The sequence below is a fragment of the Protopterus annectens genome, chromosome 2.part0, assembly GCF_019279795.1.
Source record: "Protopterus annectens isolate FY-2018-M chromosome 2.part0, PAN1.0, whole genome shotgun sequence".
Taxonomy (NCBI): Eukaryota; Metazoa; Chordata; order Ceratodontiformes; family Protopteridae; genus Protopterus; species Protopterus annectens.
In genome coordinates, this window is record NC_056728.1 from 579,902,682 (window position 1) to 579,920,789 (window position 18,108).

The 18,108-nt window shown below is 41.9% G+C and overlaps 1 protein-coding gene across 3 annotated transcripts; it reads right to left on the minus strand.

Moving 5' to 3' along the window:
- Position 1: 1 nt before the first annotated feature.
- PPP1R3B (protein phosphatase 1 regulatory subunit 3B) lies at positions 2–13,999 on the minus strand. 3 transcript variants are annotated; one of them, XM_044060943.1, is made up of 2 exons: positions 13,807–13,999; positions 2–3,985 (listed from the first exon to the last, which is right to left on the minus strand). In XM_044060943.1, exons 1-2 carry the CDS (start codon positions 13,815–13,817, stop codon positions 3,076–3,078), a joined length of 921 nt encoding a protein of 306 aa, XP_043916878.1. In that variant the 5' UTR covers positions 13,818–13,999; the 3' UTR covers positions 2–3,075. The 3 variants fall into 3 exon arrangements, with proteins under 3 accessions (XP_043916878.1, XP_043916879.1, XP_043916876.1); XM_044060944.1 differs by having other exon boundaries at positions 13,586–13,998; XM_044060941.1 differs by having other exon boundaries at positions 13,590–13,997.
- Between the last annotated feature and the right edge of the window lie 4,109 nt (positions 14,000–18,108).

An 18,108-nucleotide genomic window follows, 5' to 3' on the forward strand; every position in this document is an offset into this window, starting at 1 on the left:
AAGATCTTTATTACATTATATATACATCCAATATCTAAAATATTACAATGTCACTGCTTTAAAAAACAAACACGTTCTGCTGTGAATAAAGTGCATTCTCTTCTAGTGTACAAATGCAAATTTTTCTAGAGAACATGCAAGACAATGCTTTTAACAAGGCACTTTCAAGCCTTAAAATCCTACATTCACATTTGTGTGAACCACTAAAAGCAGGTGTGGGGGTGAGAAGCAGAACAGGTCAAAAACAAATTTCTTATGTGCTTACCACCACTTTAATTCCCATCCGACCATGTTCGTTAATGCATAGTTTAAACATATGCAGTGCAATGCCAAACATGTGCAAGACAGTTGCAGCCACTAAGAAAGCCTGGTTACTGCATTAAGAGATGTAACCAAAATGTCATAGCTTTCTATGGCGTATTCTGCTTTGGAATTGAGCTTTAAGTGGGTTCAGTGTTCCTAGATACCAAAATACTCCATTCCTATCAGTTCATTTCATTTAACAGCTGGTGGTAATCCAGGACCTGTAACATCAAGTAGAGCCAACAGCAAGATCAATCCTCCCCCTACCCTGTGTATCCAAACACAAGACAGCCCACTTAAATACCAGCTAATGCTGAAACATTTACCAACCTTGGATATAACCAAAACTGTGCTTGTAATTTTGATAAGACAGAAATGAAAGCATCTCAGTAACAAAAAGACAAAGGCAGGGATCTACAGGAATTCAAATGGGTAAAAACCATTACTGTCATAAGGGTAACACCTAGTAAAGGGTTCAGAAAACTAACTACGCTGCAGTAATGGTAGCACCCCCCCCCCCCATCCCTCAACCTTTAAATTCAACTTACTTGCAACCAACACTGCACAGTTTATTCAACTATGTAGGCATCTACCTTGGCTTTCCCTTTAAAAAATGCTGCACTGCTACACCCAGGACTACTGTGTATATCTAACAGTAATGCCCTATCCAGATGCACACGGATAAAACTCTAGGAGAGAGAAAACATTGGACATGACTTCTGAAACTTTAGAGAGGAATGCCAATACAGCTAAGTACAAACTTCAGAAGCAGTACAAGCTTTCCCAAAATTACAGTATGCAACACACAAGTGCAGTTCAGCAAATGGGTAGAGCTTTACAGAGCAGTTTTGCTGGCAAGACCTAGATACCTAAAAACTTCATTAGTATTTGCAGGGGACATCTATCTAGCCTAAGAAATGAAGCACTAAGAAATAATAGATTTAAATGGTGACCATCGAAGGCCATAAAAACAGGATGTAAACTTTTCAGCATAAACAGGTACAGCTCAGCTCACAAACTTAACAGGCTTTAATAAAATGAACAAATCCATCAAAGGAAACCTGTTCAAAATAGGATTAACTGTTTTACTGCACTTCATACAGCTACCCAAACACTGCTCCGCAACCTGCCTAACCTTTGATATCTACAAACGTGAAAATGTGACTTGATGCCATGTACATAAATATGTACACAGTTTAAAAAAAAAAAAAAAAAAATGTGCAATACATTCAAAATGAATTTAGTGACTTACACACTTTTGTGCATACATAAATTATACTTCTGTTACAAGTTAGAGTTTTGGCACCCCTGCAAGCCTATGCCAAAGGTTTCCAAAACTAAAACAACCCAGAAAGTGTTGAGGGATCCAGCTACTACTGGATAAAAGATTCAGTCCTGCCCTCTACCCCCAAAAAGGTAGGACACCATACTTACATCGGCCACCCCAAACTAAGCTACCACTGAAAACACTGGTAGTCTAACGCAGATTCCCAGTCACACAATAGGCTCAAAATTAAGATCAATCTTCCCCTGACACCTTAAAAAGTTCAACCTCCCTTTGGTCTGATAGTAGCTGTGTGAATTAAAAAATTCAGAGAGCAGCAGTGTCAATGAATTCAAGGTGGAGTCCTACAGATTGCAAGAAAAACATATCCTTGTAAAGAAGAGTTATTTGTTTTCCTGACAGCAAAATGTAAATTCCATTCAAGGCTCAACTAGTGTCATGACCTCAATAGTTCAAATACCAAACCTCTCTCCATGACCTCTTCATACCTCAAACATCCGCAACTTGCTCATTCCAACCAACCGTCAATTTCCAGTAATATGGCATGATTCACTCGTTACACTTACAGATCACCACGCTTCAGCAGCCAAAGTCGACATGCATGCCCAACTGCTAAAACCCACTGACTAAAGATGGAGACCAACTGCCATGACTAAAAAGCAGTGAGAAGTTAGGAAAAGAACACTTCAATACATTACTGCAGTTGAGGTTACAAAGACAATGAAGGAAAGCTATCAGTGTACTAAGGTGACTGACAGTTTCTACCCTTGCTACCAACAAGTAGGGCAAGTGAGGTAAAGTTATAGAATTCAGCTACTGTATAAATTTTCCAATTTGGAAGCATCATTTTGGCTAAACTTCTCTTCTCCCTGAAATCCTTGTCCACAGTCTCAATACACATCCATCTTGTTCTTCAGACACCGTCCTTCATTCAAGTAACTTGTAGCACAAACCCTGAACACATCTGGAAGGGGGGGAAAATAACAGGGTTGTGCACAAGCATTTATTGGAGAGAGAGAAATTGTCACAATGTGCAAGTGATTTGATCTCAGACTTAGCTATACAGAGAATTGACCTTTGCGTGACTTAAAGCTTCAAGGCACAAACTGTCGTCATCAGGACAAAATTCTTTCAGCAGTGTTGCTGCATGTTAAACAGGACAATGCAAATGGATGAGCAGCCTAAAGTGAAGGACGTTGTTCATAACCACTATTCAAAGTAGCTCAACATGAACCCTGAAAAACAAGCCAAAGTTCCTCCACAAATGATGCTTCCACTATGGCATATCCTACAAAATGTAGAAAATATGCATATTTACACCTCCATACAGGCCACCTTTCAGCTGCAACATCCAGGACTAAAGCTGTTAATGCATATAACTTTAGATCTGTAATGTCAGTCCACTGAAAAGTCTACATGCTGAAAAGCTACTAGAAGTGTGCACTCCAGGCCTAGTCCCAAATGCAGAGGACATTTCCATAGTAACATCAGTAGTAAGGTCCCATTTTTTCATACCCCAAATAACTAGGCCACTCAGGAAATATGCCATGCGAGCATCGTGGACTCCCATACTGATCAAATGAAATGTTCATATTGTCTACACGAGACTCGGTGACCTGATTAAATGAATGTGCCACCCCTTGAGACAAATGAAGCTCTGAGCGAATGATTCGGTAATTTTGCCCTTTATTACTGTCCCAGAACACTGATCCACCACTTTCATAGCAAACTGCAAACTCTATTCTTTCATGTGGTGAAACTTTGTCTGGAAGCTGGACCTCAAAGGAGAACGTATCTTTGTCTGTGCCTGCATAGATGTCTTTCACATACAGGCACACATAATCACTGAACGTTTTCCAAGTGTCAAATGTGATGCGAAGCTTCACAGACTTCTCAAAAGCAAGGTTTTTCACTTTGACTGTGCCTACAATAGCTTTATCTTTTAACATGCAGTTTTCTAGACACACACAATCTTTATGGAGTCTATTCCTAAACTCCAAATAATCGGATGAAGGCTGTGCAAAATTTAGTACAAAGGTGTCTCTTTCCACAGTAGTCAGGTCAACCATGTTGTCAATCAAGTCTGTAATATCAAACATCAGATCATCCGAATTGTCAAACTCAGAAAATACTTTAACCGTAGTGAGAGACAAACCCTTGTGGTCTGCAAAAGAAACACGCTTCTTCACTTTGCCTGGAGAGACAGACGTAGTCACTGCCACTTGGTCAGTTACTTTGGTGGAGTTACCCAAGTGAATGCATGGCCGCAGTGGTTTCTTGCACATTGGAGTCCTTTTGAAGGATATTTTCTTCTCTCGTCTAAGTGGAGGAGAAAGATAAAGCTGCATAGCTACATCTAGAGGCATGGCTGGTCTAGGAGACAAGATGTCCAGTGCTCTGAAAAAGGGAAGAAAAGAAAAATTTGTTAATACCAGCTTCAGCTAATCAGTGTCAAAACACAAGTACATTATGTGAATTTATATTTTTAACATATTAAAAATCTTATTTTTACATCGCACTATGTGGTTACAGTTGCACTCAGTTTCTAGGAACTGCCCGAAGTCAATCATCCCAATGTTTTTAAATTTCAAAGAAATATTCTTTCTACATCAAGGCCTGGCAGTACAAAAGAATCTCTTGGTTGATGCAATGCAATTAAAGACCTTTTCCAAGACAAAAAAACTGCAGTAATCACTGGTTCAAATACAGACAAGTTTCAGCTTTGCCAGCATAAAATTAATACCCAAGCATTACTGTGAACCAGTCTTGGGATAAAGGTCTGACGCACAGGATGTCCTTCAGAAACTGCTTGATTGATGGCCTAAAACTTGGGGGGGGGGGGGGGGTTCCTAAATGTAGACAAACAGTAAAAATGTGCACCACCAAGGAAGACTTGAGATGCAAATTATGTACTTACCAGAATTAGGGTCTAGAAATCTACTTCTGGAGTAGAGACCCAAAGCTTGTGCACCACATCAATGTCATTTTAGACAGTCTTGAATACTTTCAGGGCATAAGTGACTTCAACCAAGACAGCACAAGATATGCTGGAGGATGTACAGAATTGTCAGGGTCTGCTGTATTGCATCTCCTGATCCCAGGCCTGTATGCATGAAGAGAAAGCTCCCCGTTAAATCACTTCAGCCACGAAGGACACACGATTTTGACTGTACCAGACTACTTCCATAGAGCATAAACTTTTACATGTATAACCTTCAATGAGATTTCAGTCTGCCCCCACCCTGACCATGCTAGCCTTCACTGTAAACCACATCGTAACCACAGAATCAATGAACTGGTTCTGCAAACAGTAGGGTCCTGGAATACTCCTAGAATATCTCAGCTGTTCAGGCAAAATTAATGTTTAATACCAAAAACGACCAACTTAAATCAGAAATGACCAACTTAAATCAGAACTGACAATTGTTTTTCAATCTCTCCTCTTCCACCAACTGAAAACTCCCATCACAAGACCCTTTTAAATAGCTGGAAGCAGTTTAAATGCAACCAGTAGCAAATGCTGTTTTAATAATGGTCTAAAATGGTAATTTTTAAATCCAAAACAGGAATACACATGTTGGTATCTTAAGACTGACCTTATATGCTGATAAGCTGTAACAAGGTTCAGATAGTGAATGCAAACTAAGATGCGTCAGGGAATAGTATCTCTGCTAGGGCAGGCATGAACCACATACTGATTTGCTTGTGGGAACAGCACAAGTGTCAACTCTGCGGGGAATTCAGCAGTTCTATGCCAAGAATTTCAGAAATAATCTCTTCCAAGAGTGTTTTACATTCATCGTCTTGAGAATTCTTAAGCAAACTGCTGTTGCCATAAATCTCAGAAAAAGTTTAAATGCACCTGCAATATATTCTTAAGCCTCTTCAGTTGTGTGGTAGTCTAGCAACAAATGAGAGTCACACATGAAAAGGTACCAACAAAGTTATTCTAATTTTAGTGAACAGAAGTTTCACTCATTTGGCAATTTTCCTACAGTTATTCTGCTTTTTGCCATGCCCGAGTGCATGTACCCTGACTAGCTATACCAACAGTACAGGCTCTACTGATCACATAGAGACAAACATTTGGTTGTTGTGTCTTTCGGCTTTTCCCGTCGTGGCCACACCGGAACTCCGGTCCGCTAACGATTGGCAGTAGATTTTTTATGTGCCGACTTGCTGGGCCTGATACACAACCTTCAACGAGGGGACGCCCATTCACGCATATCGCCACATAGAAGATGCTCCGAGAATCGAATGGGACAATGTCGTACTTTGAGGCGACAACGCTACCGCAGCACCACCACCGCAGTATATGCTGGTTAAGAAAGCCAGTGTCCCGTTAGACTATGGAGTCTTCCGATTTATTAGGAAGACTAGTATGAAAGAGTCACTAGAGCGCCAAGATTTTATCCACATTAGGAACAATAAATCCCATCTCACAACATGAAAATTCTCAAACTGCGAGGTTTAACGAATCACATTAAGTCATTCCAAGTAGTTTGAACACAGGGATTCTTTCTGTATTCATGGAACACTGCATTATAAACCATTTAGACTGATCAGGCAATGCTTTATCAGGCCAAAATATTACACACAAGAAAAAAAAAAAAAATGGATAACTACTGCTGGTCCAAGCTTTAAAATGATCTGACACATATCCGCAAGTTTAAGTGATTTATCCAATTCATATGCTGTCAAACCGTAATACAATATTTCCTGAAACTAAATTGAAAGTTACAACTAAACCAGATTACAATTTTTGTAGACTACCTGGAACTTCAAACTGCGGAAGTTACCCAGTTGCAACTATAAGCATTTGCTTATCCAGGGACCTTTATACATCAGAACAGCCTGAAAAGGGGGACCAAGTACAGAGCCCTGGAGATGCCACTTGCAACATCTACTGGAATTAACACCAACTCACCAACCAAAACTTTGTCCTGTTGCTTATCAACTGCTTTACTCGCTCAAGTACCTCACAAGTAAACATTTTATGCCATTTAATGTGCTACTCATCCCAAATATGGGAAGTGTTGAATCAGCTCAGTAGCAACTATTCCCATTACAAAAAAAGTAACAGTACTGCCTCACATAAAAGGGCACTCATTGGTGTAGGAACTTACAGCGTCAGTGTGTGGTGGGGAGATAAAAGGGCATCCCTTTTCCTGCTTCTATACAGACGAATTCAAGCTTTTCCAAAAAAATCCAGTTACAGAATGAACACAAAATGCAAGTGTTAAAGATCTCTGCAAGACTGAAGGAAGGGACCAAAACACAGTTGAGGAATTCTACGCAAAAATAAAGGCAGCAATGAACATATACAAAACATCAAATCCCCCCCCCCCCCGATACTAGTCAACAAGAGGTAAGAAAACAGAATACAAAGGGTACTATCTAAAATCCAAGAGATGTTACAGCACATTAAGCCACTAAGCCACAATACATTTTTCCAGGGGAGGTACATTAGTACCTCCATGGGTTCAAGAAAACCACTTGCATCAACCTACAAGAAGGTTTTGTCCAGTTCTTCCTTCAATGAGCATACTGGAGGACAATGACTTGCATGGCAAATGCAGCAAGCCCCCCCCCCCCCACCCCACACACACCCTCAAGAGAGTAGGAAGCAACATTCAAGAGAGTAGGAAGCAACATTAAATAAAGTTGAGAATGAGGAATTCTAGACGAAATAGCACAGCATGGGGAAAATAGCTGTTGGTTACCTAGATTAGCACCTAACCTAGAAGCCAGGGAACCTGAGCAGTCTGGGCAAGCAGTACATCCCTACAGACCAGTGAAGAACAAGTTACCCTGACTAGCTATACCAATAGCAGTTTCAATGTAGGAAGCCACACTTGACCAGCTAAACCCAAACCAATCTGCAGTCACTTTGCCCATGGTCAACCAACTAACATATCGGGTGTCTTGTTCAGCAACAGTCAACTACAGTATCATCTAGAATACCTCAGACACCACCTGAAGTAGATCGCCACACAACTAAGATTGATCTATCCAAGATATGCACATCACTGCTAAAACACCATCTCTAGTCTATTCCATCACAAATTTAGAAAAAAGGTCCAGAGAGACTGCTTACGGGCTCTCAATCTAAAAATGCAAGTATATTTATCCCATGGGGAGAGAGGCCTTAAGCATGAATGCTCTTAGGAGATGTAGGGTTCACAGGTAGGTACTAAGCTATTGTCCCTGGGTTCTACACAAGCCTAGCCAAAAAGGTACCCTGGCTTTTGCCACCCAAGAAAGTTATTTTCCTGTTCCCCTATAGAGCACAGCCACAGAGGTGATCCCTGGGGTGAATTTCCCAGCCAATCAAAATTTTTCTTGGAGTGCTAATGAGGAGCTTTGACAGATAGGTAGTTTGTTCCAGAGCATGGGAAGTCTCTGGGACAGGAGTCTATCCCTCCAGCATGTTATGTTGATTGTAGTGACAAGGTTTAGGCCCCTAGAGCGTGGAAGGATTGGGATTTCTTTAAGTGGAGCATGTCCAACAGCTCTGGGTTGGACATAGCTTTGTATATTAGGCAGAGATCACCTCTGAGTAGGCGATGCGAGAGTAAAGTTGAAGTTTTTGAGACAGTCTGCGTGGGGCATCTGTTTGAGGCCAGTAAATCCTCAGGAGGTATTTCTGCAGCCTTTACAGTGGTTGATGTCTTGAGGTACATACCAAAAAGGGGTGTTGTACTCTATAATCTGTCTAATGAGTGACTAGTAGAGGGGAACAATGACCTTTTTCCTGGATGAGAAACCTTTTGCGATAAGGTGTGCCACCTAGAAGGATTTCCTGACTAGTGTGGTGATGTGATTATCAGAGGAGAGACCTGTCCCACCTGTGCCCCAAGGTCTCTACCACACTTTCGGTGTTAAGTAGACTACCACCTATGTGGTAGCTCATGGTTACAGAGTTTTTACCAAAGGGGAAGACAAAGCACTTTTTGGCACAGATTGAAGCCATGGCTGACACCAGGCATCTGTATCAGTGCATTTTTGCAGGATGCCCACAAGTTAGGAGTTTCAATTATGGCTCTTAAGTTTGCAGTCATCTGCAAACTTCATTAGCCGAAGACCATCTGTGTTAGCCTGGACTTCAGAAAAGTAGATACCACAAACAGGAGAGGACCCAGGACTGAACCCTGTGGTACCCCCACTTGTCTGAAGTTGGATTTGTGGGGGATGGTGTCAAAAGCCTTGGCGAGATCTAGACAGGCTGTGTGAACCACCTTACCCTTATCTACAGCTTTGGTGACTGCTTCAAAGCAGTCAATCAGGTTTAGGAGACATGATCTGCCTTTTACAAACCCGAACTGGGTGGGGTCCAGAGTTTAGAGATTACCAGTGTTAAGTTCCACGATACATTCCATGGCCTTGCAGACCAGGCTTGTTAGGCTAATGGGGCAGTAGTTCCCAGGGTCCATGGTGGCCCCCCCTTTGTGGAGTGAGATAACAGTCACTGTATACCATTCAGTGGGCACAAAGCCTGAGGTGAGGCTATGACTGAACATGGTGCTTAGGTGGGGTGCCAGTTCATGTAGAATGCAGCCTGGGATGTTGTCAGGTCTCATGGATGCTGTGTTCTTGGTGTGGTTTTTACCTGTGCAGCCATGATTACAGGAACGCTGCATTCTTCCGGTATAGAGAAGAGCCCTTTGGGGGGGGGGGGTAAAGTTAGCATTGAACCTATATGCCAGGATGTTGGCAATATCAGCTGGTTCTGTACATTTAGTGCCATTGTGCTGTGACTTACAGCAGATCCAAGTATTGCCATTGAGATTCTTGACATACCTATAGAATACTTTGCGATTGCCTTTAGAATCAGTGGCGACTGTTTTCATAACTAGCTTTGGAGGATTTTATGATGGATCTCAGCTTCTTACGGAGGCTAGCCAGGGAGTTCTTACAGTCATGGGATTTTTTTTTTGCAACAGTTTCTTTCTTCTGTTGTAGAGTTTATGGAAGGGGACCACAAGATTGGCTTCCTTTTTTGTGAGGATAACATCTTGGTTCCGTTAGGGATAGCACGAACCACACACTCGTGTAAGTGCCTATAAAGTGCATTTGTGTAGGATTCAGCAGTTGTCTTCTTTCAGCTTTTCCCGGTTTGGGGTCGCCACAGCAGAACTCCGGTCCGCTAATGATTGGCAGTAGATTTTTACATGCCGAGTTGCCGGCCCTGACGCACAACTTTCAACGAAGGTACACCCATTCACACGTCTCCACACAAGACGCTCTAGATGAGAATCGAACAGGACGTCTTACTACGAGGTGACAACGCTACTGCAGCACCACCACCGTGTAGGATTCAGCAGTTGTACCTCACATCTATTGTTAGTCTGCACGGGCGTAGTGAAGTTTGCAACTTCTGTCTTAAGAAGCATGGCTTTGGTTACAGTGGTTTCCCTAATGAGGTGGGGATGTGGATGTTCAGGCTGATTAGGGATTATTGGCCTCGTCAGATTTGGTTCCCCTTTCTGTGGCCTCACCTGCTAGATAAACCATGGATTCTTCTTCCAACCTCGGAGTTGATCTCCCATCCGCAGAATCTGACTCACCCCAACCTGCACAGTCTGAAGCTCACAGCCTGGCTCCTCCAATTCCCTTGATTGCCAGGCAAAATGATCTTCCCTCACAAGTACGGGACATTCTTATTGCAGCTCATAAGCCTTCCACTAGAATAACTTATCTAGGCAAATGGAAAAGATTTACCTGTTGGCTAAAGATAAGGAAATTGATACCTTTTCAGCACTGGTGTCGATGGTACTCTAATATCTAACCACCCTATTTCAATCGGGGCTGTCAGCATCTACCATTAGAGTACATTTGGCTGCGATCTCCAATTTCCACGATAATGTCCAAGACTCCTCCCTCATGTCTCAAGTTATGTAAAGCATCTACCATTAGAGTACATTTGGCTGCGATCTCCAATTTCCACGATAATGTCCAAGACTCCTCCCTCATGTCTCAAGTTATGTAAAGCCTTCATAAAGGGTGTGAATCTGAAACCCCCTTTCAGGGAACCTATTAAACCTTGGGATTTATCTTTAGTTCTTCCAGCTGTGACATTGCCCCCCTTCTGAACCAGCTGCTTCATGCGACCTCAAATATCTGTCGTGGAAGACCTTTTTTGGTCGCTATTACTTCTGCCAGATGTATCTCTAAGCTTCAAGCCCTATGTACAAAGAGTCCATACTTGATTTTTCATCCAGACAGGGTATCCTTAAGAACTAGTCCTTCCTTCTTGCTAAAAGTAATTTCTAAAATGTCTATTAATCAGACCATTGAATTGTCAAGTGTTTTTTCCTGATCATTCTAATGAGGGAGAGAACTGCCTACATACCCTAGACATACACAGACAACTCAGTTTCTATTTGCAAAGGACAAAAATCTTTCCATAAATCAGAGTAGTTATTATTGGCTTTTTCTGGATCTAGATTAGGATGTGCTGTTGCTAAGGTCACACTGGCTAGATGGTTAAAAGATACTGTGACCAGTAGTTATAAGGTACACAATACTTCTTTGCCAACTACCATCAAGGCTCATTCAACAAGGTCAGTGGCAACTTCTGCTGCCTTCCATGCCAGAGCTTCTTTACATGACATCTGTGCAGCTGCAACTTGGGCCACTCCTCATACCTTTATCAATAATTACAAGTTGGACTTAGGCTCCAGGGGAAGAGCATCTTTTGGTTCTATGGTGCTCAGGAGTGTCCTTCCATAAAAGCCTCCCAGGAATAGAGGTAGCTGGGGACTCTGTCCCATACGCAAGGAAGTGGACGAGGACATCAGATAAAAAAGTTGTGTCTTACCATAACGTTCTATCTGTATTGTTGATCCTTGTCCACTCATTACAACCCTCCCTCCTCCCCCCTCCTATGGCTTCTAGTGATCTCACCATCCTTCTCTTTAGGTCATTTGACCAGAGATAGCCTCTACATTTTTTCTGACTTGCAAACTCAATCTGAGGTAACAGGGAGAGGGGGATTATGGGTAAGAGATTGCTTAGCTCGAGAGTTCATCGCTGGCACGAGCTTGGTATATGCCCGGCTCTGTTCCAATATAGGAACCGTAACCCATACGTAATGCGTGGACGAGGATCAACAATACAGATGGAACATCATGGTAAGACATAACCATTTATATCCATAAAAGAAGTTAACAGTTGAAAGTAATGTGCCATCTTCCTATATACTAGGGGAGTAGCATTTTGAGGAGCGAGTACATTTTTAAAATGATAGGTGGGTAAGTTTGAGTACAGTTTCTGGCCGCACCCCTGCTACCAGTCTCAATTACCACCACTGCAGACACGTGTACAACAGTCACTTACCAATTAAAGTCTCCAACTATTGTGTAAACGTTGAATTCACTTTACTCGAGACATATGCAAACAGAACTTATCCTAACCACATAGGAACACCTCTCAAAAGCATCTGATGTACCCTTGCAATTGGTGTGAACCCACTCATAAGACAGGCGTACAGTTGGTTCAAAAGACCCCCTGCAATTGGCATGAATCCACTAAAAGAACATGCAATCAAAGCAGCAAGTTCAAAAGAACCAAACAGGAATCAAATTACTACAGCGAAAACTCAGCGCAGCCTTCCACCCTGACTTGGAAAGCACATAAAGTCCCTCATGCCAGAATAAAGTGTGAAAACAGTGCCCATCATCACCACCACTTTTTCGTTTAAGGGTGGTACAGGGCCGCCCGTTTCAAGATGTAGGACACGGAACTAGATCGATAGGTAAACAACTGCGCTCTCTGCCGGTATACACTTTAAATAACTTCCAGAGAACTTCAGTGGAAAGCCAACAGACAATTAAAAATGAAACTTCGACCCGATGCAAAGCTGTAACGCAGATTTCAAACACGCATTTTAAAGCTTTAGGCAAAATTGTTTTAATTCACGTGAAATTACATTTAGTTACAAAATGTTGCGGTAGGGCATACGACATACGTACAGATTAACGGCTCACATACAAATCCATCTTTTTAAAAATGCCAGCGGCACACAAGCCATGGAGGAGCACCGACATACAAGTTCTGCAGATGTAGTTATATTTAATAGGACGCAATGTAGAATTCCAGAAACTGCCATCTTCAGTCAGATTACACCTTTTAAGTACAGGTGATGACAACTAGCGGGCCGTATTAAGAAAAATGCTCTTCGTAAACCGTAAAGCTTTGTCCCCTAAGGAAGTGACAGTCTAACATGACCCCCTTCAAACTTCTAGGCGAAAGGTGTAGGGTTTGATTCTCACATGGGACAACTAGCTTGCTTAAAATGGCCCACAGGCGCAGTTAGACTAGTACTAATCTATGAACCTAAAAAATGCTGCATAGGACCACTTGCGTAGATGTTTATTCAGGTTCCCCGTTGTTAAAAAAAAAAACTTTACCAAAAATAAAAAAATGAAGGAAACTAGTTGTTAGTCAGCCAGTAATCAGACGAGGATATTACCGGCTAGTTCCTGGTTTCGATTAGTTCAGAAGATGCGACATCTCCTTCCCCTACAACGAAGCCCTGTGGGGGAGGGGAAGCTGCTGCGGCACAAAGAGCATCCGTCGCCTACGTATATAACAAAGAAATTGTACACAAAAATCTAAAAATCACCTCAGTAATAGCAGTATGCAGCATCTTAAAATATCACGTCTATTAACATGCGCCAAATCATATTCTAACGCAAAACTTCCCAACATGTAAAATAAGCGTGAACAATACATCCCGAAGTTGCCATTATTTCTCATCAACACGCCTGATAACACAAACCTTATTTAAAGAGATTTAAAACTGTTACAATTCAGCCTTCTAGACACGGACTGCCATTCAGAACGACGGCCATTAACATTTCCTATGTCTGTCAAAGTCAGAAAAGCAACACTGAAAAAGTATAAGTGAATTATACGTTAATGGTATGCACATATGGATTTATTAAACTACCTAAAGAAAGTCGCTACAGTTTGCAGTTCGTATTCCAAACTTACCTACCTAGTACAAGTCATTAGGATTTGCAGTCTATGAGGAAAAGTTCAGTAGTCGGGCTGAATTATAACCACCGAGCAGCAGCATCGAGTAACCTTCCAGGACTTTCTTACTTCGGTACTAATTGCAATAACTAGCAGTCATATATACTGGATACCGCGCTAGACAACTAGCGCTCACTCCACTTAACAGTGACACTACAAAAGCCCACACAGTTACTCACTTTAGAAACATACTGACATAACATTTGCTCTCTCGTTATACTGCTTAAACCAACTTCGCATGATCTCCTCCTACCCACCAATCAAACAGCGATACAGCTAATGGGGGGGTAGAACCGATGTGTAAACGCACGACAGTGTATGGAGTCGTTGAAGAGCTTCGACCAATAGGAGCAGACACTATAGCTAAACGCTTGGGGGCGCACCTGAGCTTTGAAGAGAAAAGCTTTCATTTCATTGGTACGTGTACGTGTATGTGTATGGACCGTGGCGTAGATATAAGGTGGCTAGGTTTAAAATAGTGATGGCCAACCTTTTAGGTTCGGCTTGTCAAAAATTCGGAAAATGGCTGCATTGACTCTGCTTGCCTGTCACCCCTCCAAACAAAATAAATAAATAAAACGGCATGGCTCTCATCACCATTTATCAGAGATAAATTTCAACAGAATCAGGGACAAATCAAGACCCAAAGAGACATGGACAGTTTAAAACTACTAGTGCTGTTAATTTGAGACACTGACGGATAAAAATGAATGTGAATTAATATACATTTTCTGAAGTAAAATTACTCTGTAAATCTAATTATTGTCATTGTTAAGTTTAAAAAATTGCCAGCTTTAGGAGGGATTAAGAGAAACAGTTGAGTGCATGTAAAATAGCAAACTCCTAGAAATGCAGACTACGTGACCTGACTTCTGACAGAAGTGTAACCACTAAGAGAAAACAATGTCAGCACTGCCTTTTGCAAACTTTTGAGGAAGTACTCCAAAATAGTCTTTGTGGTTAATAACTTCGGTAATCTACAAGTGTAGTACCAGTAGTAGCATAACCCACCCCAAACATGCCTCCAGCCCTTTGGAGGCAGCAGCAGTATGATTTTTCAACAGTGTGTGGATAGGGTTACCACCTGTCCCACTTTGCGAGGGACAGTCCCTCTTTGGGCAATTGTGTCCTGCAAAAAAATTGAAAAAATGGCAAATGTCCTGAGATTTTAGGACAAAAATATTTCCTGTATTTTCTTTAATAGTTGCATAAAACAGTTATTTGTATCTGAAACACCTAATTATTATAAGAAACAGAATAAGCAACTCAAATGCTACAAGAATAAGTTTTTATTTTGGCAAAAAAGTGAAGTTCTTTCATTTGTACTTGCTGTGGATATGTTTTGCCCTGCAAAATCTGACGTTTCAACAAAAATGTCCCACTTTGGGCATTTGAAAAGGTGGCAACCCTATGTGTGGATTGGAATGTAATTAATATTCAGCATCTGTGCAGATAGCAACCCAAATTTTATTTATTTATTTATTTATTTAAATTTGTTGACCGGGAGTGTCCGACTGGACGTGGGTCCATTTTCAGTGGAGGCCCGGGGAGAAAAGCTCCACAGTAAAATAAACAGACAGTAGTTATATTGGATTACATAGCGATTAACAATTTAACATAGAAATTACTTACAACATATTTACAGATGAAGAACATAGTACATCAGTAGACAACTAGAATCTTTATCTGCGAAGTACATAACAGGCATTAACAAATGTAACAATGAGAAGTTCCTGCTGTATAATAAGTACTAGGCTTATGAGCATCTGAGCTTGCTTATAATCAAGGTAGTTAGTGGAGTGGAAAGAAAGGTAGTAGTTGGATGGGGTGGATGATATTAGAGTGGGAGTTGCAAGGGCATAGCCAGCATGTTTCTAGGTGCGCTTTTAATAAAGTTTTGAAGTTGGTGCATGATGGTACGAAGGTAATTGTGGGTGGGAGTGAGTTCCATAATTTGGCTATGGCGCAAGAGAATAGTGCTTCACCAGCAGAGTTATTGGCTTTAGTGATCTGCAAGTGATTTTTGTTGCTGGATCTTAGTGGTCTGGTGGTGCGATAGGGTTGGAGTAGATTCTGGAGGGATGGGACATTTAGTGGATGGTTTACTAGTTTGTGGGCAAGTGAGAGTTGATACCACTGAAGGAGGTGAGGGAGTTCAAGCCAGCCCAGTTCAGCAAGTGAGAGACAGTGGTGACTACGGTAGGATGCCCTGTGGCAATTTGGCGATTTTGTTGTAGCAGGTCTCTAGCTTGTTTAGATCGCATTGCCTTAGGTTGGTATATACTGGAGAGGCATAAAGTAGGGTGGAGATAAGGTGGGAATTTGCTATTGAAATCTTTGCTGCTTTGGTGAGAAATTGTTTATTTCTGTATAATGCTCCTAGTTTTTGTGGACTTTTTATGGTCATGGATATGTGAATGTCAAATTTTAGTTTATTGTCTATTTCCACTCCTAGCAATTTGGTGTGTTCAGTTGGGTATATAGTGGTGTTGTCTTTTGCTGTGATGTTAAAGTGAGAGTTGTTTTGAATATGTTTGGTGGGTTGGAAGATGAGTAGTTTAGTTTTGTTTGGGTTGAGTATTAATTGGGCATCGGATAACCATGTTTCAGCAGAGGGAAAGGCTTCCTGTGTGACGTTTTGCAGTTTGGGTAGGGACTGGGCTGAGCAGCTGGTCGAGTCATCTGCGTATTGGATGAGTGTGCCATGTTTGGTGGCAGAGGCTAGATTACTGGTGTAAACAGAGAAGAGTAGGGGTCCAAGGATGGATCCTTGGGGAACCCCTACGGAGACAGGTAGTTGGGGAGATATGTCATTCTGCCATACAATGGATTGCTGGCGGTCAGACAGGTAACTCTGAAACCAGTTGGTGACTGATTGTGAGAAGGATAGGTTATTGAGGACAGAGATAAGTTGTTTGTGTGGGACCATGTCAAATGCTTTAGATAGGTCTAGGAAAGTAGCAGAGGAGAGATAGCCATTGTTTTTATGCTGAAGGATAGTGTTAGTAAAGGAGAGTAAGGCAGTGGTGGTGCTATGGTTTGGTCGGAAACCATGCTGAGTACTGGAAAGGAAGTTGTTAGTAAGGAGGTAGTCTGAGACCTGAGAGTGTATGCATCTCTAGTATTTTGGAGAGTGGAGAGAGAATAGCTATGGGGCGGTAATTGGTTAGTTCTGCAGAGGGTCCGCCTTTGTGGAGGGGAATTATATGTGAGACTTTCCACAATGTGGGAACGTAACTTTCTGACAGAGATCGGTTAATCAAGATGGATACTGGGTAGCCCAGAGCAGCAGCTCGCATTTGTACGCATCCACTTGGGAGGTTGTCTGCTCCTAATTTGGTAGGTTTAAGTTTAGTTAAGAGTTTTTATGTTGGAGGTAGGTACAGGAGAAAAGAGAAGGCAGTGGGAGATTACTAGTTGAAGGTGTGGGTTGGAGGGGAGGGGGTTGTGTTGTTTAGCTAGTGATAGTATGGTTTGGGTGAAGTGTGTGTTGAATGAGGTAGCAATATTTTCTGAGGAGTGAGGGATCTTAGGAGGAGGGGTACTGACTTTACCTGGGTGGAGGATGGAGTTTATGGAGGACCAGAATTGTTTGGGGCTGTGTTGTGAGGAGTCTAGGGCAGACTGGTAGTATTGAAATTTGTCCTGTTTTATTAGCTTTTTGACTCTATTGCGTAGTTCTAGGAATTTCTGTCTAGCTGAGGGGGTTTTGGTTTTGCGCCAGTGCTCCCAGGCTTTATCCCTGTTTTTCATTTCTGACTTAGTGGTTTTCTGTAGGCATGGGGAGGGTTGTGCTTTGGTTCTGGAAAATCTTATGGGGGCATGGTAATTAAGGATGTTCAGGAAGGTAGTATTAAAAATTTCAACTGCGTCATCTAGACTGAGGTACTTTAGAGCAAAATGACATTAATCCCCGAGGGGGGGGGGTGCAGGGGTGCTTGCCCCCCTGAAAAAGGAGAAAAAGTAAGAATTTATCAGAGGATGGAGTTCGTTGAGTGCCTGAGTATTTTAGCAGTTTACACAAACTGACGTGAATTAGCATGCCTGTCAGTCTTCCTCGATATCCGATATCCCCCCCCCCCCATTTGGCATGCTAATCAATGAAGGCACGCCCAAAGCTGGGCAGAAATAAGTGCAAGGTACTACACTTGTAGATTACCATAACTTCCTTACCTCTGTAGCAGTGTTGTTGAACTGGCTCCTGGCACAAAATAATCTAATGCACTTCACGCAACCAACAAATGCAAAACCAGTTTCTTTGGTAACTCAGGTGTTGGGGAATGCTGGTGTGTCACCCAAAATGTTGTGGCGTGTCATAGGTTCACCATCACTGGTTTAGAAAATTAGTTTATTTCTTACTGATAAGTAGGTAGGTGGGCTGATACGAACAACCCTTTTCAACCACAAACTGGACCCAGATGGGGCAACGAAAAGAAGTAGAGTGAACAAGAATGTTGCAAATGCATACCTCTCAACCTCCT